This window comes from Varanus komodoensis, unplaced genomic scaffold (genome assembly GCF_004798865.1).
Source record: "Varanus komodoensis strain SLA01 unplaced genomic scaffold, ASM479886v1 scaffold63, whole genome shotgun sequence".
Classification (NCBI taxonomy): Eukaryota; Metazoa; Chordata; class Lepidosauria; order Squamata; family Varanidae; genus Varanus; species Varanus komodoensis.
In genome coordinates, this window is record NW_025336259.1 from 2,578,008 (window position 1) to 2,599,879 (window position 21,872).

The 21,872-nt window shown below is 49.2% G+C and overlaps 1 protein-coding gene across 2 annotated transcripts in view; it reads left to right on the forward strand.

Moving 5' to 3' along the window:
- MYO7A (myosin VIIA) overlaps positions 1-21,872 on the forward strand; it is a 93,055-nt gene that overhangs the window by 36,076 nt on the left and 35,107 nt on the right. For both annotated transcript variants that reach the window (XM_044450164.1, XM_044450165.1), the window contains exons 14-22: positions 1,585-1,722; positions 6,022-6,180; positions 8,166-8,258; positions 10,819-10,913; positions 13,748-13,832; positions 14,952-15,170; positions 17,414-17,521; positions 19,465-19,674; positions 21,054-21,257. In XM_044450164.1, coding sequence (XP_044306099.1) covers positions 1,585-1,722; positions 6,022-6,180; positions 8,166-8,258; positions 10,819-10,913; positions 13,748-13,832; positions 14,952-15,170; positions 17,414-17,521; positions 19,465-19,674; positions 21,054-21,257 — 1,311 coding nt within the window. The remainder of the gene's footprint in view (positions 1-1,584; positions 1,723-6,021; positions 6,181-8,165; positions 8,259-10,818; positions 10,914-13,747; positions 13,833-14,951; positions 15,171-17,413; positions 17,522-19,464; positions 19,675-21,053; positions 21,258-21,872) is intronic.

Sequence of the window (21,872 nt, forward strand, 5' to 3'; positions counted from 1 at the left end):
ATATATATATATATATATATATATAAACGATATAAAAGAAGTTATAAAAGAAAAGTTATAAAAGAAAAGAAAAGAAGTCGCCCTGGCCAGATAAATAAGTAAATATTGTTAACAATTAAAATGACGTTTAAATAAAAAGGTCTTCACCTGGCGCCGAAAAACAAATAACGACGGCGCCAGGCGGACCTCTCTGGGGAGCACATTCCATAGATTGGGCGCCACCGCAGAGAAAGCCCTCCTCCGAGTACCTACCCTCCTAATTTCTTTCACGGAGGGTTCCCGGAGAAGGGCCTCTCCCGCAGATCTCAAGGGGTGGTCGGGCATATATGGATGTAAGCGCACCTTCAGGATGCTATTTGTTCCTGGAACTTAGCCCAGGAGCAAGGGGCTAAGTTCCTGGCCAGGGCCTCGGGAGCGCTGGATGTGGGCACCCGGACCTCCGATTCAGGGCTGCTGCAAAGGGGACTGGAGTCTGGGGAGCTGAGCCCAGGGAATCTGATGGATTCCCTGAATCACAATGGATTCCCGCATATCCCTACCCACTGCCTGTCTAATCAACAGCAACTGTGAAGATATCTATGCAAAACTATGCAGGGCAAACTTTTGCAGTGCAAGGTTCAGAAAGGAACAGGGCTGAATCACCAGCACATTGAAGTAGTATTTCTGCGCAGAAGTAAGCTGGTGCATTGGGTCTACTCAGCAGTAATCAGGGCAAGCCCCTGCATGACCACTGAAAGTAAACAGGGCAACTCTCTGCAGGACAAAACTCAGAAGGAAGCAGGGCTGAATCAGCTGCTTTCTGCCTTTGCTCTAGTCCCTCTGCCCTGAAGGGGAAAGCACTCATCCCCTTTTATCATTCAGACAACCATCAATGCTTTCCCCCTGCGAAGTTCTGCAGCAGGGAGCCTATTTTGGTGCTAGGCAGGGCAAAACTCTTATCTCCAATCATCCACTGATTGGAGATAAGAGCTTCCCCTTCTGTGGCGGAAGGCAAGAACCTGCTGGACTGTATGGGATCTATGAGCCCCATGGGCTGGAGGTTCCCTGTCCCTGTTCTAAATGGAAGGAAATTCCAAAACTGCGCTGGCTATCTGGTGTGGGTTTCGTATATCAATAGTGTAGCGAAGAGGGGAGTAACGGTACTCCTGAACAAGAGTGTGGTGTAACAAGCTGGACGTCCAAAGCACGTAGGGTGCAAATCATTTGTGGGCTTCGTAAAGCCAGGTGTCGTTAAGGGCAGTTCAGCTGCTCCTGCCCTTTTGTCGAGGGCAGAGGCCCACACATGCCCCCAGCCCTTGCTTTCTGCCCGCTGAAGAGAAGCTGGCGCTCTGGTGCAGAGAGACGATCGCGAGCTCGATATTCAGGCTGGATGGATCAGAGGGCGGGAAGCGCTTTCTTGCCTCCGCGCCAGAGAGCAGCCTGTATCCGGACCAGAGGGGGACAAACAGCCCGACCTGCTCGAAGGCGGTTTCCTACACAGAAAGCGCTCTTCGCAATCCAGTGCGAGGGGAAACGTTCTGCTGCCGTTGGTGTTATCTTTTCATTTCCTGATCCTGCTCTGTCACATTGTCGGTCTTTTTCTAGGGGGCAGAGACCAGGAAGCGCTCCCCGACTCTCAGCAGCCAGTTCAAGCGTTCCCTGGAGTTGTTGATGAGGACTCTCAGCGTCTGTCAGCCATTCTTTGTCCGTTGCATCAAGCCCAACGAGTACAAAAAGCCCATGGTAAGCTGCGCGGCAGTGCTCCTTATTCCAGCAAAGCATTTTTGACAAAGGCAGGGCTTCAAATCTCAGGGAAGGGCGTTGGAATCGGTCCGGTGTTTTCCCCTTGCTGCAAACTCGCATCTGTATCATACAGGAATGTCTGAGCATTTTATTTGGGAGTGAAAACTCGCTGGGTTTTTCTGGTTCGCCCTTGCAAATTTCTTTCTCTTCCTCCTATCACCAGCACTGGTGCCAGCTGGATATGTAATCAGTCCAGCCAATATGCAAATCCTGTGGTTTGTTTTGTTTTGTTTTGTTTTGTTTTGGTTTGGTTTGGTTTGGTTTGGTTTGTTTCGTTTCGTTTCGGCTCAGCTCGGTTTAAGTGGAGGCAATTCACACAATTTTGCAAGATGGGCAGTCTTGACATTTGCACAAATTATGTTGCATTTTTATTTGTTTCTTGGTGATCTTGTGGATGTTGTTGAACCCAGCAAAACATTCTTCCATACGTGTCAAAGAAAGTGTTAATTTTTCTTCCCTCCCAACCATCACTGGGGAAGTACAGAGGAGAGAATGAAATCGACAAGTTCTTTGGCAAGTAGGGAGCTGGGGCAGATGGGTTCAAGGGAGGGGTGCGTGAAAAGGATGAAACTGACGTGGGTACAGGCAAGAAGGGACTACGAACAGGAATGCTTGCAATCATGCACACTTGTGCAAATCACGCTTAAAAAAGAACAATACCAGATGCCGCCCAGAATAATTTGCACAAATTTCAATTTGAACAAATAGCAGAGCCTGAAAAAACTGTGCAGGATATTTCTGGAACTGGGAGAAAATGTCCTTCATCACTCCCCACAAAGGGAATGTTGCAAAAACTTACCAGGTTGCACATCCTCTAGTGTCACACACAGAAGGAATCGATGAAGTTGTGTTTTGCACCCGTGTTTTGTCATGTTCCCTTTCAAAGGCTGAGGGCTTCCATATTATCTGTGGTATGAATATTTACCAAGGCAGGGATCCCTGCTGTTATGTGTTACCAAGTCATCTCCGACTTCTGACAACCCTGTGAGTGATTTTGGGTTGTCTGGTCCATTTTGTCGTCCAGGGATGCTAAAGGATAGTATTCACAGATACATAGCAACAGAGCGAGTCAGAAGGGGCCTCGCGGGCCATCTAGTCTGACCCCTGGCTCCAGCCGGCTCTGCTCACGACATGCCCACCATGTGCCTGTCCTTGAACACCTGCACCAATGGGGCCTCAACCACCTCCCGAGGAAGCCCATTCCACACCCTCGGGGTCCTAACGTCAGGAATCCAAACTGAACCTGGGTTCCCTGAGCTTTGCTCCGTTGGAGCGCATCCTGCCTTCCTCTGCAGGGGAGAACAGGTCTCTACCCACCTCCGTGTGACACCCCCTCACGTACCTGCATGTCACCAACAGATCCCCTCTGAGTCTCCTCTTCTCCAGGCTGAAGAGACCCAGTTCCCTCAGTCTCTCCATCTGGATTAAGGAACCAGTCAGATTTCTGCTTCCCAGATGAACACCCAGATCAAAATGATTAATCTTTGGTCTTCACACTTCCCCAAACTTTGCAACTCTCTTCCCTGCTCAAAGAAATGAAGAATTGCTTATCCCCCACCCTCCAAATGCATGCTTAGCGAAAATAATAGGTTAATGTTTAAATGCTTTCATGCTGTTTTTTAAGGGGACAAATTGCAGATTGCTCTGGAAGTGGGACAGACTGGGCTAATGCATGTGGAACTGGTATGGACTGGAAACAGGCAGGCAGAGAATACTGAGTTTTTTTAGTCAACCGTGACGGACCAATGTGGTTTTGTGAATGGATTTCTGGACCAGAATTCAAATTAGAATTGCGCATCAGTGTGGTGTCGTGGTAGTAGAGCATTGAGCTGCAACTCAGCAGTTCCACGATCTCATTAGTCCCCACCTGGCCATGATGCTCCCTGGGTGACTTTGGTCCAATCTTAGCCTAGCCTACCTCACAGGGTTGTTGGGAAGATAAAACAGAGGCAAGCAGGGGACTATTTGAGCAACTTTGGGCTCCTTGAAAGAGGAGAAAAAGTGGGATATAAATGTAATAATGAAAATAAGTTCAAAATTCCCATTTTGCCTCTTAATCTTATGTTCTTCAGACCAAGAAATTCACAAAAAGAGAATTTAAGGCATGCAGACTAAAGAACTTTTACATTAAGCTTGGGTGGAAACCAGCCAGTTCCGCCTTGCAGTGTGTTGTAGAAAAGCCAGTGGGGTCCATTCTACCTGGCCCAGACTCCAGAATGGATTGTGGACACAAACTGAATTCCCCCACTCATTCTGGGGATGCCCAGAAAGGCAGAGAAGCTGAAAGGGGGAGGAGGGGGCTTTTTTGGCACTGTCCCCCATGTCTCCCCAAAAATCTCTGTGGAGTTTCTTCTCGGGAGTCAAATATAATAACCCCAAGTGCCAGGATTCTGTAGGCTGCGGTACCTTGTGCAAAAGATGTAAGGTCTTTCCATAGCCCATTTGAGACCCAATCTCTAAATATGAAAAATGCAGAGCAAATAACGAAAAGCTGTGGCTCTGAAAGAGGGAATTGGCTGTGGAAGTAGGCAGTAAAAGAAAAACATTTGTTCTGGGAGATGATGTTTCTGCCTGGGGTCAGAAAGGAGCAAAGGTTGATAGTGGCAGGAAACAGGATTTCAGGAAACCAGCAAAAGAGGGGAAAGAGCATGGCCTGCATTTATGCATTTATGGCTAAGCTCTGCTCCGCTCTGCTTTACTGCAAGCTTCATGCTCGGTAAATATAAAGGAAGCAGATTTTGTTTTTGTCCAGGTTTCTGTGTGGGAACAACTTGTTTTTGGCACCGCTGCGTTCGGACAGCGAGTATAAAAGCAGAGAGCGAGCGCTGAAGGAGTGCCACCTTGTGCTGGTCCCATGTTCCACTGCAGGGCCTTTTAGGACCGAGGAAGAGTCCTGCTGGCTCAGAGCCACTTGGCCAATGTGCTGTTCATGCAGCGGGCCAAATGGAGGCCTGCAGAAGGCCCACACGCGGCACATGCTTCCCCAGCACCCTTCGGCCCATCTTCCCCAGCATGCTGCCTCTGTTGCGGGAGGTAGCATAGAGCTAGAGGAACATGAGAGGCCATGTGGGATTGGACCAAAGGTCCGTCCAGCCCAGCACTCCGCGCATGTGGGGGAAGAACGGCTGCCCACAGGATCCCTCCAGCAGGATGGGTGCAAGACCTCCTCCTGCCCAAGCTCCCCAGCAACTGGGGGACACAGGCATGTGTCCCCCAGTAAAGGAGGGAGCCCAGAGCAGCCACGGTAGCCTCCTCTTCCTCCATGAATCAGTCCCATACTCTATGAAAGCCGTCTGAACTGCTGGCCGTCCCCACTTCCCAGGGCGGCAAGTCTGTCTATACCGCCTGTGAAGTCCCTCCTTTGATCTGCCCTAAACCTTCCACCTGTCAGCTTCATGGGATGCCCCCTTTCCTCCCGCTCCACTTTCTCCATATCATGCATTATTCTGAACACATCCATCATGTCTCCCCTCTCTCCCCTTTTTCCCATGAGGACTAGTAGCCACGGGTGGTCTTATTCGGATGTTGTCTGATCCCCTTTTAGCGCTGGCCATATTGGTGTCCGCCACTGTTTCTTGAGTAGCAGTGTCAGAAGGTGAACCATGTACCGTGGGATGGACTCCCTCGAACCTGTCCTGCATCCCCCACCCATGAGCTTCAGGTGATGTCCCAGAGAGGGAGTGGAGTTACTCCAGAGTAAAGCAGCTCCACCACTGGGAGGCCCTGTAGCAAAGGGGAGCTCCCCATCCTTCGAGGTTTTGGTCCCAGTGTCCAGCTGCCCGGCCATCCATCCATTTTTCCTAATAGCAGCATTTAGAGAGTATGCAAAGAAATGCACCTTTGTTTCTCCTCACATTCCTCCTTTTAATGTCCGTCCATCTTCTTATGTAAGAATCCTCCTATCTGGCAGTTTTCCCCAGCTCTTTTTCATCTCTTCTTTTAAGTTAAATTGCACATTTGTATCAGGAAAGTTGTGGAACTTTATCAGCTGGCTGTGTGGTGGTGGGAGTGTTGGACTGGCACCTGGGAGATCCAGGTTCGAGCCCCCACTTGGCCATGAAGCTGCTTGGGTGGCTTTGGGGCAGTCACACACACTCAGCCTCGCCTACCTCGCAGGGTTGTTGTTGCAGGGATAAGATGGAGGAGGAGGAGGATGGGTAAGTTGTCTTCAGTTCCTTGAAAGGGGAAGAAAGGCAGGATGGAAATAAACAATTAACATTTCCACTTGTTTCTCTGCAGTTGTTCGATCGGGAACTCTGTGTCCGCCAGCTGAGGTATTCCGGGATGATGGAGACCATCCGGATCCGTAGGGCTGGCTACCCCATCCGGTACACTTTTGTGGAGTTTGTGGACAGGTATCGAGTACTCATGCCCGGGGTGAAACCAGCATACAAACAGGTACCAGGATTCATCCCCCCCCCCCCGCCTTAAAAAGACACTCTGCAGTTCAGTGGTAGCATCATTCTCTCTGTTTCCAGTCTGCAAGTCACACTGTTGTTTATGTAACCAAAGCCTTGGCTGTTCAGGCACACAGAAAAAGTGAGTCAGAAGTTTCTGAATAACCCCCGAGGTTTTCCACAGTACAAAAATATTTAAGAAAAATCCCTCAGGAGGGGAACCCCCCAAAATAGCCCAGTGAGGATTGAGGATGCTAATTGGACACAGAGTAATTATGAAGAAATGGGAGGAAAACACAGAAATGCCTCTCTTTCTTGCAGGGCATCTACTGGTGCTCCTCCATGTTTTGGAGTACAATTCCCACCAGCCTTAGCTGGCATAGCTACTGTCCGTTTATTTGTTTTTTCTACTGTTGTGGTTATATCAACCCAAAACAGAAATATGTGCGCACAGTCATAAAAGAACAAAGATTCAAACACTAGCCTCTGTCAGGCTGAAATGATACATTTCATATCTGATTTTGGCAAATTTATGATGAGGTGGTGAGATTTGTAGTGTCTGCCCAAAAGCCAAGGAGAAGCTTTGCTGAAGCCAGTATTGGACCTACTTGGATGTCTTTCAAGTAATAAATGGTATTCATCATATTTTTATGCTAAATATCATTTGGATGTGCACCATCTGATCTTCTTTTATATTGTTTATTTATTTTATGTTGTTAATTTTAATTTTATATTGTTATTTTTGTATTTTATTGTGTTGTAAGCCGCCCCGAGGCTTCAGCAAGGGGCGGCATAGAAATGTTTTAATAAATAAAATAAATAAGAGAAGCGTCTTGGTTAACAGGCAGTATAGAAATCAAAGGAAGGAAGGGAGATGTCCGGGGTTTCATTCTGACAGAGTCCTGCTTTAATACCTTTTTTTGAAACAAGAGATTGAGTGGCTGGATTTGTGTTTGTAGCTGATCTAACCATGATGGCTTAACCATAAATACACAGCCAGAGGATGGTGGGAGCTGTCGGTCAAAACAAGGGAAAGGCCAAAGGTTGAACACCCGTGCCCTCACATTTCTTTGCCCATTGCTACATATCAGAAAACTAGTTTTCATTTGACAAGGAAAATACCAATTTTCCCACTTCCCGCATGCACATGGGAGAACCTGCCTATACCGGATCAGGCTATTCTTCCACCTTGCTTGAACTGGTCCATTCTGACCAGCACCTCTTCTCCCTGCTCTAAAACAAAGGAGCTGCTTCTCGTAACCCATGGCCTGGGTCTGTTAAGTGGGCTTGAACCCATGAAGCGGGTCTTTTAACTAGGTTTAAACCCATGATGTGGGTCTTTAAACTGGGTTTGAACCCACAATCTGGATCTTTTAACTGGGTTTGAACCCATGATGTGGGTCTTTAAACTGGGTTTGAACCCACAGTCTGGATCTTTTAACTGGGTTTGAACCCATGATGTGGGTCTTTAAACTGGGTTTGAACCCACAGTCTGGATCTTTTAACTGGGTTTGAACCCATGATGTGAGTCTTTTAACTCCATTTGAACCCATGACTTTAACTGAATTTGAACCCAGGACCTGGATCTTTTTATTGGGTTTGGAGCTGTGATTGTCTGCATGTCTGTCTGTCTGTCTTTCTTTCCTCGTCTCAGAAGCATCACAGTTAAAATAAGGCATATTATAAAACAAGAGATTTAAAATACAAAATTAAAACATGTACAAGTTAAATGGATCCAGCCCGGAAGCTAGCAGCATTGTGTTCTGTCACACTGCCATAAGGTCCTCAAATGAGCACTGATCAGAGCACAAAAGGCAGGTAATTGTGTGTAAAACCGATGCCCAACAACAGAAAGGACGCTGCTTCCCAGATGCACCCTGCATGAAAGCTAATCTGATGGAGACTGTAGTGAGAATTTGTATCAAGCTACACTTCAAGGGCAGGTTAGCTGTGAGTGATGCAACCTCATGAGCCTGTTTCTCCCAGGGAGACCTGAGGGGAACATGTCAGCGCATCGCTGAAGCAGTACTGGGCAAGGACGATGATTGGCAGATTGGCAAGACGAAGATCTTCCTCAAGGTAACGTGGCCACTGGGCTAGAGGGTCTAGAGAGAGAGTCCGTCTCCCGGGTCGTCCCTGGTTGCTAATGAGCAAATGGGGGGAAAGGAGGATCCCCGGGGCTGTTGCTACATGGGAAAGTGCAAAGCAGAGCAACCTCCTGTGATGTTTCCTCAAGAACAGATGAGGCTGCCCTTTGATCTCAGCTCTACCAGTGGATTTGCCCTGCTGCCACCAATGACTCAATGAAAACTTTAGCTGATCGGTGGAGCTGAGCCAAGCGGGTAGCAAACCAATACATTTAGGGTGCAATCCAATGCACGCTTCCTGCTCTGCTAAGAGGAGCAAAATTTTGTGTGTCCCAGGAGACGGGAGTGCATTGCAGTCTGCTTTCGCTGCCTCGTATGTGTCTTTCTCTCAGGCTCTTGTGTATTCCTTTCTTCTTGTGGGGTGTGTCTGTGTGTGCATGAGTTCCACAATGCTTACTGGAGGAACTGTTTAGGGCTGTGCAGGGGCAGCCATTTCCCATATGCAGATCCTGTACTTCCAGAGACGCTAAGCAGAAAAACAAAGGCAATTTGCCTGTGTATGAAAGGCAGGTTCCCTCTGCAGGCTGGGTGCTGATGCTCTCTGGTTCCGCTTGCGGGGTTCCCACGGGCAGCTGATGGACCACTGTGTGAAAAGCACTCTGGCCTAGAAGCAGCTTGGTCTGATCTGGCACATCTCCTCTTATGTTTTTAAGCCCCTTCCATACATTTTGTAGATTTAAAATTTCTTGATGCTCCCAGATAATCTGTGCACTTGCTTTTGGGCAGACCTGTCATGTGCTAGTTAGAGTATCCTTCCCCAACCTGATGCCCTCCGCCATGTCTTTCTGTACCTCCTGAGAGCTGGCAGCCCAGGCAGCTGGAGAGCACCCGTTGGGGAAGGCTGCCGCCACATCCCTTCAGTGCCAGGGAGTGTTATCTGAGCAGAGCAGCTGCTGGAGCAGGAAAGGCGGAAGGGAGACTGTCAAAAGGGCCTCTCCGGGTTGGCCGGCTCTGAGAACGTGTGAGAACGTTTGTAGCAAACCTTGATATCAGTGGGCCATGAAAACCACCAGCAAGCTAAGGACAGAGTAAGACAACTCCTAGAATGGTTGCACCAGCTTGATAGGTGGGGGTTTCTACTTTTCACACCCTAGAACAGTGGTGGCGAACCTGTGGCACGCTTGCCTCAGGGGGCACGCAGAGCCCTCTCTGTCGGCACGCGAGCCAAGTCGCCCCAGCATCGCCCCAGCAGCTGAGCATCAGTGCACATAGGGGCCATGCGCATGCTCGGAAAGGAGTAGCAGCGCCAGGCAATGACGTCACAAGTTGCGACTTGTCCAAGCTTTCGCATGGCCGGTCAGTGCGCTGCCAAGGATATATATATATTTGCTTGGACTGGCTGTGAGTTGTTTTTTCTAAACTAAAACCTCAGTGTTCAGGTTTTATTGCAGTGTTGGCATTTTGCCATAAATAAGGGTTTTGGGTTGCAGTTTGGGCACTCGGTCTCTAAAAGGTTCGCCATCCCTGCCCTAGAAGTATGCAAGAATGAGAATGATGCATCCTTTTCTCGTTGTCATTCTGGAATTGATAAAGGGTTAATTCAGACACGAACAAGATGTTTGAGAAATTTGCCTCCATTTGATTTGAGCCAGAATTTGCCCTCTTTCTCCCACTGACTGCGGACCTGAACACAATCCAGAATCCGGAGTCTTCATTTCTGAGCTTGTCATATGATTTGTAGAGCAAAAGAATGGAAAATGTGCACAACGACGTGCATCCTTCGGAAATGTGCACAAAACTTGCGCTCCATGGGAGATGGATGCCTCCTTTCCTCAAATGTGTGCGGAACAGATGAGTGCATTTGGAGTGATTCAGAACAAAGCATAAATGTTTTGTTGAAGGCAAAGGACACCGTGTTCTTGCCAGCGTCCTGGGACTTGTAGTTCCCACCCACTTCTGGCTGGAATGGGTGTTCTGCTGGGCAGCGTGAGCACCCCCTGGGCTTGTGCTACAGCCCTCCCCTTCTTCTGCCTCAGGTCCTTGGGGCAATGCCAGTTCCAGGTTTTTGGATCTACCTTTCCACCACAGTTGTCACCAGCTGCTCTTGGCACAACTTACTGTTTGCTTCCTGGCTCCTGCTTGCTTGGTAAGCGGAGATGCCAAGAGCATCTTCTGCTTCTCCTCTGCTGCACCGCCATTGCCTAGGTCAGAACGAGAAGGGGGGAGTCTCCTGCCTGTGAGGGCCTCCTTCTGGGGTGAGGGCCCTTGGCAGGTGCCCGATCATGCTGGCCCTGAACGCCAGCCCTGCGTTGGGGAGCTGGGCAATTGGATGCAGACAGGAAGCACTCTGGTGGCAGTCTCAAAGCAGGCTCACGCCCACCTAAGGAAACGCAAGCTGGCCCAGTTTTCGGCCCATCCCCATTTCCCCATTTTTGTTCTGGAGTTTCAACTGGATAGGCTTTCTGGTGCAGGGAGCGACTGTGTATCTTCTTCCCCACCATTCCGGCATCTCTCCAGGAATGATGGGCCTGTTGCCGGCTTCTTTTTCTCAGGACCACCACGACATGCTGCTGGAAATTGAAAGGGACAAAGCCATCACGGACAAAGTTATCCTCATCCAGAAAGTGGTCCGTGGCTTCAAGGACAGGTATGGGGAGCCATTTGGAAGGCCAGCCCTTGATTCCTTTCAGCGGTGTGCATGCTCCTGAAATGCCACCTGGGGACGGCAGTGCGAGGAGGCTGATGGGGGGCCTGCATATCACCCGGGCAAGCGAGCCACGCTCCTCCTTCCTGCGCACTTCATACCTTGCTACTTCATGCATTTGCACCTGGAAGCTGGAGTGCTCCAACCATGACACTTTCCAGAGCCCTTGGCCATGCTGGCTGGGGATGATGGGAGATGCAGCCCACCAACTGTAGCTCAGCAATATGTGTGTGTGGTCAGAAAAGGCAGAAGGATACATTTTCTTATAGATTAGGATAGGTCACCTGGTGCTCTTCCATACCTGTAGTCTGGAAGTCTTGTGTTCCCTGACCATTGGCCATGACGCTTGAGAGTATTCTAGTCTGCAGTCCAAAACATCTGGCAGGTATCAGGTTGATTATCCCTGGACTGGAGTATTTCAGGCTGCCCAAATGGCTCCAAGAGGTTTTTTTTCCTTTTTCTTTTATCAGATGACATAAATTCATTCATTTATCCATGTCATCATTCTGGAGAAGAGAACGAGGCAGCAAACAATTAGCCAGATGTTTCCCACAACAGCACCTCCACCAAGCCAGCCAGCTTTCAATTTGCGTGTCAGAGGCTTCGGTGAATGGGGCGGCATAGACATTTTCTAAATAAATAAATAAATAAATAATAACGATGTACCTTTGCTCTCAAGAAACAAATGATTAGCTCACATAGAGAATGTGCTGGTGAGTTTGGATGTCTGAAAGGGACACAAACTTTAACCTAATGCAGACTTCTGATAGCAGACCATTTCTTGCAGAGTTCAGGAAAACAACCGTGAAACAAAGAAGGATTCTGTTCTCTGCCAAGATGTCGGAACAATGCTTTCTGCTGACTGGCGTCTTTACGTATTAACTCAAGGATGTAGTGAAGGACCTTGATTCTTTAACAAGCCAGAAGGCCCATTCTAGAGGGAAACACATCAGTCAGTGCACACCAAGGAAAAACATTATTATTATTATTATTATTATTATTATTATTATTATTATTATTATTTTAACATTTCTATGCCGCCCCTTGCCGAAGCCTCGGGGCAGCTTACAACACAATAAAATATATTGAAATACAATAGAACATAATAAATTACCACTAAATACAAAAATACAAAAAATACACTGAAATACAAACATAATAATATAAAATTAAAATTAACAGTATAAAATAAGTAAATAAAGAGTATAGGAGGAGAAAAGAGAAGGAAGAAGAAGTTGCCCTGGCCAGATCATATATTTTAACAATTAAAATGATGTTTAAATAAAAAGGTCTTTACCTGGCGCCGAAAAACTAGTAATGACGGTGCCAGGCGGACCTCTTTGGCGAGTGAATTCCATAGGTTGGGCGCCACCGCAGAGAAAGCCCTCCTCCGGGTACTTACTCTCCTAATTTCTTTCATGGAGGGTTCCCGGAGAAGGGACTCTCCCGCAGATCTCAAGGGGCGGTCGGGCATATACGGACGTAAGTGCTCGTTCAGGTAGCCAGGACCCAAGCTGTTTAGGGCTTTATAGGTCATCACCAACACCTTGAATTGGGCCCGGGCTTTAATGGGCAGCCAGTGAAGCTGACGGAGGACTGGAGTCATGTGAGCATAACGCCCCGTCCCCGTCAGCAACCTGGCAGCTCTATAGTCTTCATCTTCAAAATACGGTTTGCAAGGAGGCGTAGACTCATCCACCTCTTCAAACAAAAGGGAACTTTCTTAGCCCAGAAAGGTGCCCTGGTGCACTTGACAGAGACTGCAGCCTTGCATAGATCTCTTTTGACAAACAAAAAGAAGCTTAGACATCAGAAGGAAGCCAAAATGTCATTGCATCTAATACGATTATAAGTGCAGGGTTACAAATGCAGATCCACATGCTTGCGAACGCAAGTTTGGCCTACCCTGGTTCACTCTTTTTATCTGGGGCACAAAATTTCTTTTGCCCCAAGTCCTAATTGGGCTAACCCCCCCCCCCTAAAATTCCAGTATATTCTAACTTCAGATTCTAGTATCAATAAGAAAGCCTTGGAAAAGGGCATTTTGATCTTTGAGAAAAGAGGGGGCTGTAAAAAGAGAAAGGGGGCCTTCTATGTGGTGGCACCCCTCTTGGCACACATGAACTTAAGGCACAGTCCTATGCATGTTAAGATGGGGAAAAATTCCTACATTTCCCAGTATGCTCTAGGCAGCCATGTTGTCTCAGGCATGCTGGGAATGGAAGGGCTTTTTTTTTTTTTTTTGCAATGGCATGGATAAGGTTACTCCCTTCATCCCATTATCTGGCTAGATTTTTTATTTTTTCAGGGCTTTTGGAGTACTGATACTATGATTAAGGAAGCTGGTTTATAAATTCTCAAAAAAAGATGCAAAGGGCTATTCCAGGTTGCCTGATCTGGCTTACAAGGTGCGCAACATCAGAACGTGCCAAGTCACCTTTTGTCTGCCCGTGGGCACATCCGGCCAATTCACACGTGACTTCTCTTTCTCAGGAAAACCCAGAAGATTTGATTGTACGGTCCCACAGATGCACCGTTTCACATTAGCGACTGTGCATTAACCGACGCGAATTAACACTGATGCACATTAGTGCAAATACATCAAAATCCTATTTAAAAAGATCTGATTCTGTCAATAAGCAGAGAATGGAGCAAAAGAACACAGGCGGGATGGATGTAACTTAAGCAATGGAGGAAATGATCTGTGAAGAATCAGTGGCGGAGGCAGCTGATGCAGAGCTGGCAAGATTACAGTACCAATATGTTTTTCTTTCCAGGTCCAATTTCCTGAAAGTGAGGAATGCAGTTCTGATGATTCAGCGTTACTGGAGGGGGCACAATTGTCGAAGAAACTACGGTGCTGTAAGTTCTTCTGGGAAACGCACAGGCTGGGTTCAGACAACACGATATGCACACTCAAGGGTGTTGAATTGTGGGTTGTTGTTGAGGCATGTGTTATTGTGTTCTCTGAGCCCATCTGTGGTAGCAAGCCATGCCTTATTAACCATGAAGGACCCAAGAAAAGTACCAAAGTCTTGCTGTTGGGTTCGGAACTGTGGGTTGTTTGCCGCAGTTTGTTCTCACGGCTGTGTTCTGACGACACGATAACCGACATTGCAACAACAACCCACCATTCAATGACAAGCCACATTCTGCCCTGACCTTGATCTCTGTTACGGTGTTGTCTGAACCCAGTAATGGGGTCTAATGATGGGTCTGTGCAGGCCAAAATTTTGTCGAAGTCGTTGGCTGCATCTTCCGTGCTGTCAGCCACCCCCTGCTCCTTGATCCCAAGGCGAGGACCTGGAAGCCTGAGTGCAAAGGGCTTTATTTCTGAGCGTTGGTCCTGCAGCTTAGCACAGTTGTATATATGATCAGGTTTAACAGTTCAAAATATTTCCTTTAATATTTTGATCTAGTGCTCCTTGAAAAGTCTCAGTTTTCAAAGCTGGTTCTGAGATCCCTAAATAGCCATGTATTATGCTTGTTGCTGTTACTGTCGTTGTTTATATCTCACTCTTTTTCCTCTTGCAAGGAAGCCAAGGCAGCTTCCATAGCTCCATTTTATCCTCACAACAACCCTGTGAGGTAGGTCAGGTTGACAGTCCACACATGGCCCAAACTCATCTAGGGAGCTTCACGGCCAGTGCTCTGTCTCCTACAAAAACCTGTGCATTGCATCCAAGATAGTTCACAGCTAAAAAATACTCCCCCTGCGGTTTCTCTGGGTATTGCAGAGGAACAGGGGATGTGGCAGAGGGAATCGGCATCCCTGCAAATCAACAGCTCCTGGAGCTTTGGCCCTGCAAGTCCTGACTCGGCCACACAACCTCCTGGGAATGACATCTCCCGAATCCAAACTGCAGGGAGAGGGTGGGAAGCAAAATCCACGGCTGCACAATCCCTTTCCTAGGAGGTCTCTTGCGAGGCCCCTGCTCAGGGATAAGCTACCCAGTTCACTAATCCCCTTTCCTCTCCAAGATGCGAATTGGCTTCCTGAGGCTGCAGGCCCTTTACCGCTCCCACAAGCTGCACAAGCAGTACCACATGGCCCGCCGGCGCATCATCGAGTTCCAGGCGCGGTGCCGAGGCTTCCTGGTCCGACGCGCCTTCCGCCACCGCCTCTGGGCGGTCCTGACCATCCAGGCCTTCGCCAGGGGGATGATCGCCCGCCGCCTCTACGCCCGCTTGAAGGGAGAGGTAAGTTTCACCTGCACTCCCCCGAAAGGCCAAACGAGAACCGGATCAAGACTTGCTTGACTTCAGGAGCCTTGGATTTGATCAGAGCATCAACATGCAGAGGGGTCAGGAACATAAGAAAAGCCCTCCTGGATCAGACCCCAGGTCCAGCCAGTCTAGCTGTCCATGCACACGGTGGCAAACCAGCTGCTCACAGGACCCCTCCAGCAGGATGGGTGCAAGGCCTCCGCCAGCCCAAGCTCCTCGGCGACTGGTACATGCAGGCCTGGTGCCTCTGGGGAGGGGGAAGCACATGGCCAGCAATGCCAGCAGCCGCCGTTAGCCTCCTCCCTCAGGAATCTGTCCAACCCCCTTTGAAGGCCATCCAGATTGGTGGCCATCGCTGCTTTCCATGGCTGCAAATTCCGCAGTTTAACTATACACTGTGTGAAGAAGGACTTCCTTTGACCTGAGGGAACTGGGCATGTTCATCCTTGAGAAGAGAAGACCGAGGGGGACATGAGATCCCTCTAGAACAGGGGTCTCAAACTCGCGGCCCGTGGGCCATTGCCGGGATGGGCAGGGCATGGGGGAGGGGCCCTGTGGCCTGCAAAGCGCCGGCAGCGCCCGGGTCGGCCTCCGGGAGTGACGCGGGATGAGCGGCCCACCACCACCGTGGCGGTGGAATCCTTGATGTGGCCCAGCCTCACCCAGACTCTGCTTCCAGCGGCCCCCAGGTAAGTTGAGTTTGAGACCCCTGCTCTAGAAGGACCTCAAAGGCTGTCACAGAGAGGAAGGTCACGATCTCTTCCTGCTGATGCCAGAGGGCAGGACACGGAATAATCAGTTCAAGTTGGGCAACCCAGATTCAGGCTGGGCATCAGGAAAAGCTTCCTCACTCACTGGCAGAGCAAGAGGGCAGTGGGACCAGCTGTCTGGAGAGGTGGGGGGCTCTCCCACACTGGGGGCATTCAAGGCGAAACTGGACAGCCACCTGAGTGGGATGGTGTGGCTTGGTGTCCTGCAACAGCAGGGGGTTGGACTAGATGGCCTTCGTGGCCCCTTCCAGCTCTGCTCTTCTAGGATTCTACGATCTGTCCTTAACCTCCTACCAGTCAGTGTCTTGGGATGACCCCCTTTGAGTTCAAATGTTTTGGGAGCAGGAGGAAAATGTCTCCCTCTCCGCTTCCTCCACACGATGCATTATTGCAAGCACCTCCGTCACGTCTCCCTTTCCTCAGCCCTTTTCTAAGCTGGACAGTCCCAGCTGCCTCAACTGCTTCTCGCAGGGGAGCTGCCCGGCCCCCTGATCGTTTCGCCATCCTTTTCTGTGGTCCAAACCCAGCTGAGATAATGGACCAGGTAAGCATCCCACAGTGTGCAGCCCATGGGCTTCCTTCATGGGTTGGTCGTGGTTAACAAGCTAAGCTGGGTTTGGACAGCACAACAACCTACACTTCAATAATAAGCCTTGGTTCAGTAGCAACCCGTCATCAGCTCTTGACCGTGGGTCTTCATGTCATGTGAGCCAAGCCGCAGAGTCTGCATCCGCGGGAGAACAGTGGCTTTTAGTGTACAAACACCCAGCCCTCCCGCCTCTGCTGTGATCAAATGTCCACAGCTCATTCCCAGATAAAGTTTTCTTTAAAAAAACAAAAACAAAACATAACAAAACAAAATGGAACATAGAAACAGAGCGAGTCAGAAGGGGCCTCCTGGGCCATCTAGTCTGACCCCCGGCTCCAGCCAGCTCTGCGCATGACATGCCTTCCATGTGCATATCTAGCTTATCCTTGAACAAAGGGTAGGCTGGACACAGACACAATAGACTCTTCTCCTGTTTCCCAAGCCATTTATGCCAAGGCTCTTAAGTGCTTTCTGGATTCCACTTGCATCCCCTCCATCCATCCATGGAAACTGCCTCACACCTTGTCCTAACCCTACGTCTTGGAGAAGAACTTGGCAGCTGCATGCCAGTGGTAGCTGGGCGGAAGCTAAAACAGTTTAGGCCAAAAGATACCCACCTATTTTAGCTTAAACCTCTTTTGGTCACCCTTGACATCCTAGGAGAGGCAGGTCCAGCTTCCAGAATGGGAAAAACGGTGCCAAGGCTGTAGAAACGCCCAACCCTCAGAGAAAGTCTGAGGTGAAGAGACGGCAGCTTCTGAGGGGTCAGACTGGGAGTCCAGGAAGGGCAGACTCAACCTTCCAGGCCTTGACCAAATCAGACCAGTCAGCCAGTGCTTTCCGATCCCTTTCCCCAGTACCGCCGCCGCCTGGAAGCAGAAAAGCTGCGTCTCCTGGAAGAGGAACGGCTGCGCAAAGAAATGAGTGCGAAGAAGGCCAAAGAGGAAGCTGAGAAGAAGCACCAGGTGGGTCAAGAGTCTTTGTCTCTGTGTTGTTTCTGTGTTGCTGTTTGTGCAGGCTCCGTTCCTTCAGACCCGGTGCCTGTGCTTCCGGAGGGGCATGTTGCCTGCGGTCCCACACCTCTCGGAGAAAGTATCTGTGAAAAAACGATGTGGGCAGCAGAAATCCTGAGCAGTCTTTTCCCAGGCCTCTGGCCCTGCAGCAGAGCCCAGGGGGCTGCTGGTTCCTAGACCAGTAAGGGACCATAGGACCAAAACTAAGCTGCTCCCACACTGGGGCAGCCACAGGGCTGGCCTGTCTGTTCTGGAAGCCAGAATTCGGGTCATGTGCTCTCAGTTCAGCCCTATTGATGGTGGGCAGCCCTATTCCATTGCCGTAAGAAGGGATGGGGACAAGGGAAATCGTTTGGCAGTTTAACATCAGATTCCTTTGTGTCCCCCTGTAGAAGTAAGTCCCTTTGAGTTTAATGGGACTTGCATCTACAGAAGTGTGTATTTGCAGCTGCTGCTGAAGCAGCAGGTTCAGGTTGCCCCTGGCTGGCCAGAAATAGCGTTCCAAAAGTCTGATTCTGTTTGTTCTTGCTTCTTGAAAGATTTCCTCTGTTTCTCTGGGTAACTGTTTTCTCTGTTTGTGCAGTTGGCATATTTGGTGAATCACTCTGTAAAATTTATTTTTAACACATCAGAGTCCAGTGTTCAGAAAAAGTCAGTTTAAAATGAGAACAGGAAAGAAGAGTTTCATTTACGGTGCAATCTTGTATGTGTGCAGGCAGACAAAATGGCCGATAATGCCCAGCATCCCCTGGGCATCCTCCCAGGCATTTGACTCCTAACTGGCTTCTCACTTTACACTATGTTATTGTTGTTGTTGTTTTAAATTTATAGTCTGCCTTTCTTCCTCTTGCAAAGAGCCAAAGGTAGCTTACACACTTTTTTCTCTGCTCCACTTTATCTTCACAACAACACTGTGAAGCAGGCCAGGTTGAGAGTTTGCGAGTGGCCCAAAAGCACCTAGTGAGCTTCATGGCCAAGCAGGGACTAGAACCCAGATATCCCGGGTCCCCAGTCCAACATTCTAACCACTAGGCCACACTACCTCTCAATATGAATCTTGGCAGAGGTGGATGCCTGGCCAAGAAGCACAGTTCAGTAGTGGAGTGGATTGCCTGGCGGATGGGGTCTGCTGGGAATAACTAAGGTATGGGATCCCCCAGGGCTTGTCCAGAAACTGACAGGGTTGTCTCAGCATGCTGAGTTTCTGCACGTGTGTGAGCCTTCCATCGCATCATATCTGAGTCTCGACTGAACTCAGCAGCAAGGACTGTCTTTAACCAGCTTTGTCTGGGAGCCAGCTTTGCTGCAGATGGTGAAAAATGAAGTGGCCAGATTGATGGAGGGGACCAGAAGAACTGAGCCTGTAAGAACAAGTCTGGCACACTTTCATGGGCCTGTACATTTCTGAGCTTGATTCAAGGTTCAGCGAATGGGCAACAGAAGAAAGGACCTTCTTGGGGGTGGCCCCACAACTGCGAGATGCTGTTTTCCGTGTGGCCCACCTGATACCCAAATTGTTGGGTTCCTATTGCCAGGTTAAGATGCACCTGCGTTCCCAGGCATTCGACTGCATATACTGGGGCTTGTTTTACCAGGTCTTGGCCTTTTAAATTTCCTTGAGCTGTTTTAAATCTATGTATATTTTAATGCTTGCTGTAAGGCACCTTGAGTCTTTTTTGATTTGGTGTCTTACCAATTTAATCCTCCTCCTCTTCCTTCTTCATGCTATGTTGAATCTGGTCCTCATGCATGGGTTTTGTAGTCAGTGAAAATCAGCCTGTGTCCAAGGGGGCGGACTTTTTGTGCCAAGACCTTCCAGCCCCACAGGGGTCTTTCCCTTCACCAGTTTAGCTCATTTTGCACTCTGCTCACTCATGGCAATCCTTCTCTTCTAGCTGCGTCTGGCCCAGCTGGCTCGGGAAGATGCCGAAAGGGAAGTAAAGGAAAAGGAAGAAGCCCGCCGGAAGAAAGAGCTCTTGCAGAAAATGGAGAAGGCCCGAAATGAGCCCGTGAATGATTCCGACATGGTGGACAAAATGTTTGGGTTCCTGGGAACAACGGCTTCGCTGCCTGGCCAGGAAGGGCAGCCGCCAAATGGCTTCGAGGTAACGGAAAGCAAAACATGGCACCGCATTGCATGCAATGGTTCTCCTGTTGTAACCTGTACGGTTAGAGAAACACCACCTTTGAAACTCCAACAGAAAGTGCAACCTCATAATCTGAGCATCTTCTTCTAGCCTGACTCACTGCTGATATGTTGTTATTATTCTCACATAACCCCAGTCCTCTATCAGCTCCATTGGCTTCCCATTGAAGTCCGGGCTCAATTCAAGGTGCTTGTTATTACCTATAAAGCCCTAAATGGCTTGGGACCAGGATATCTAAAGGAACGCCTTTTTCCCCTACATGCCCTCCCGCCCCCTAAGAGCAGCAGCAGAGGCCCTCCTCCGGGAGCCCTCCGGTCAGGAGGCAGAGCACTCGGAGGAGGACCTTCTCTGTGGTGGCACCCCGACTATGGAATGCGCTCCCCAGAGAGGTCCGCCTGGTGCTGTCATTATATGCTTTTTGGCACCAGGTCAAGACCTTTTTATTTGACTAATATTTTAGCATATAGTGATTTTAATTGTGTCAGATGTATTTAAGTTTTTAAATGGATTAGTTTTATGCTCATTGTGGAACAGTTAACTTATTTCATTTAGGATTGAAATATTGTTGTAAGCCGTCCAGAGGCAACAGTAATGAACAGCCTACACATTTTCTAAATGAATAAATATGTAGCGATGGTTAGCAACGTTACATTCAGGAGCAAAATTAGCAACATTAAGTTCAGGAGCAAAACTTGACGAACCTTGCAGGCCGAAGACAGAAATGACAGAAGAAGTAGTGTTGCTGGTGAAATGCAAAAGTAGGGAGCTCCTAAGCTGAATCTGCTATGTCTGAAAAGCTTACATGTACTGAGCTTGCCTGGCTGTCAAATTTAGTGTTCAAGTTGAGACTGATTATAAGCATCACCCTTTTCTCAGTCCTTACAGCCAGGAAGGGGTTTCTCTAAAGCCTTTGCTCCCTTAGAAAACCTCCTCTTGTGCTGGTAGCAGCACACTTGTCTCCTTTGGAAAAGGAAAAAGCATTTCAGCCTGATGAGGGGTCATGTGACGGTGCTTCGGAAGTTCTGCCAGGATGAAACCCTGAAAGCAGTGGCCCGTTCTGTGTGTGCGTGCAGATGGTGCTCACACGAGGAGGCCATTGGCATGGGAACAACGCAGCCTGGGGTGTCTGGTGGTGAGCGGAGTTGAGATCTGTAGATATGTAGCAGTCCATTTATACAAAACGAGAATGTTGCTTGATGGAGAACGACACCCCTCTGGTATTGGACAGAAGAATCCAGGACCTGGGGAACGAAGTACAGTTTCTGCTGGGGGTCAGTTTGCCTGTCGCTGATGATTCAAAAATGAATCAAGTGACATTTCAGGTGGTGTTTCTCTAGGATCTTGAGAAGACTCGAAAGGAACTGGAGGAAGATGACTTGGATACAGCTTTGCCCTTGCCTGAGGAAGAAGAGGAGGACCTCTCTGAGTACAAATTTGCAAAGTTTGCTGCCACGTACTTCCAGGGCACAACCACACACACCTACGTGCGCAGGCCCCTCAAGCAGCCGCTCCTGTACCACGAGGACGAGGGAGACCAGCTGGTGAGTTCCCTGGAACCCCTTGGGGGAAGCCGGCATGGTTGTGTGAACTGGCCCCAGAGACCTCGCTTGGCTCTGGCAGCCACTGGGAGACGGGGCACCCTTTGCCCTTCTGCAGCCCTCGTCAACACTCACTGGTTTCCTGCACTTTCTCCGAAGAACTCAAGGCCACTGCCCCGCTGCCCATGTTTCATTCTCAGAACAACCCTGCGAGGTTGGCTAAGGGAGAGGTTTCCCGAAGCCCACTCACCGATCTTCCTGGCCGAGTAGGGATCTGAACCAGTCTCCCTGGCCCTGTTCATATGCCCTTAGGGTTGCGCCACGCTGGCGCTTCTTCAATGCCCCTCTGGCTTTTGTTGCTGCCATAACCAAGACCAGGCCCAAATGGAGGGCAAGGCCAATCGCAGAGTGAGTGCGTGAGTCGATGGTTATTTTTCATACCACAAAGTGCAGCTGTTTCTGTATACTGCAGCCACTCGGGCTACCATGAGCGCTCCCTCTGATCCCATTACCCTAGTTCACATGACATGGCAGTTGCGTGGTGGGTTGCAATGTCGTGGGAACAAGGCACGGGTTCTGCAAGTTGTCTTATTTTGCAAACAAACCGCCCTGCGAACT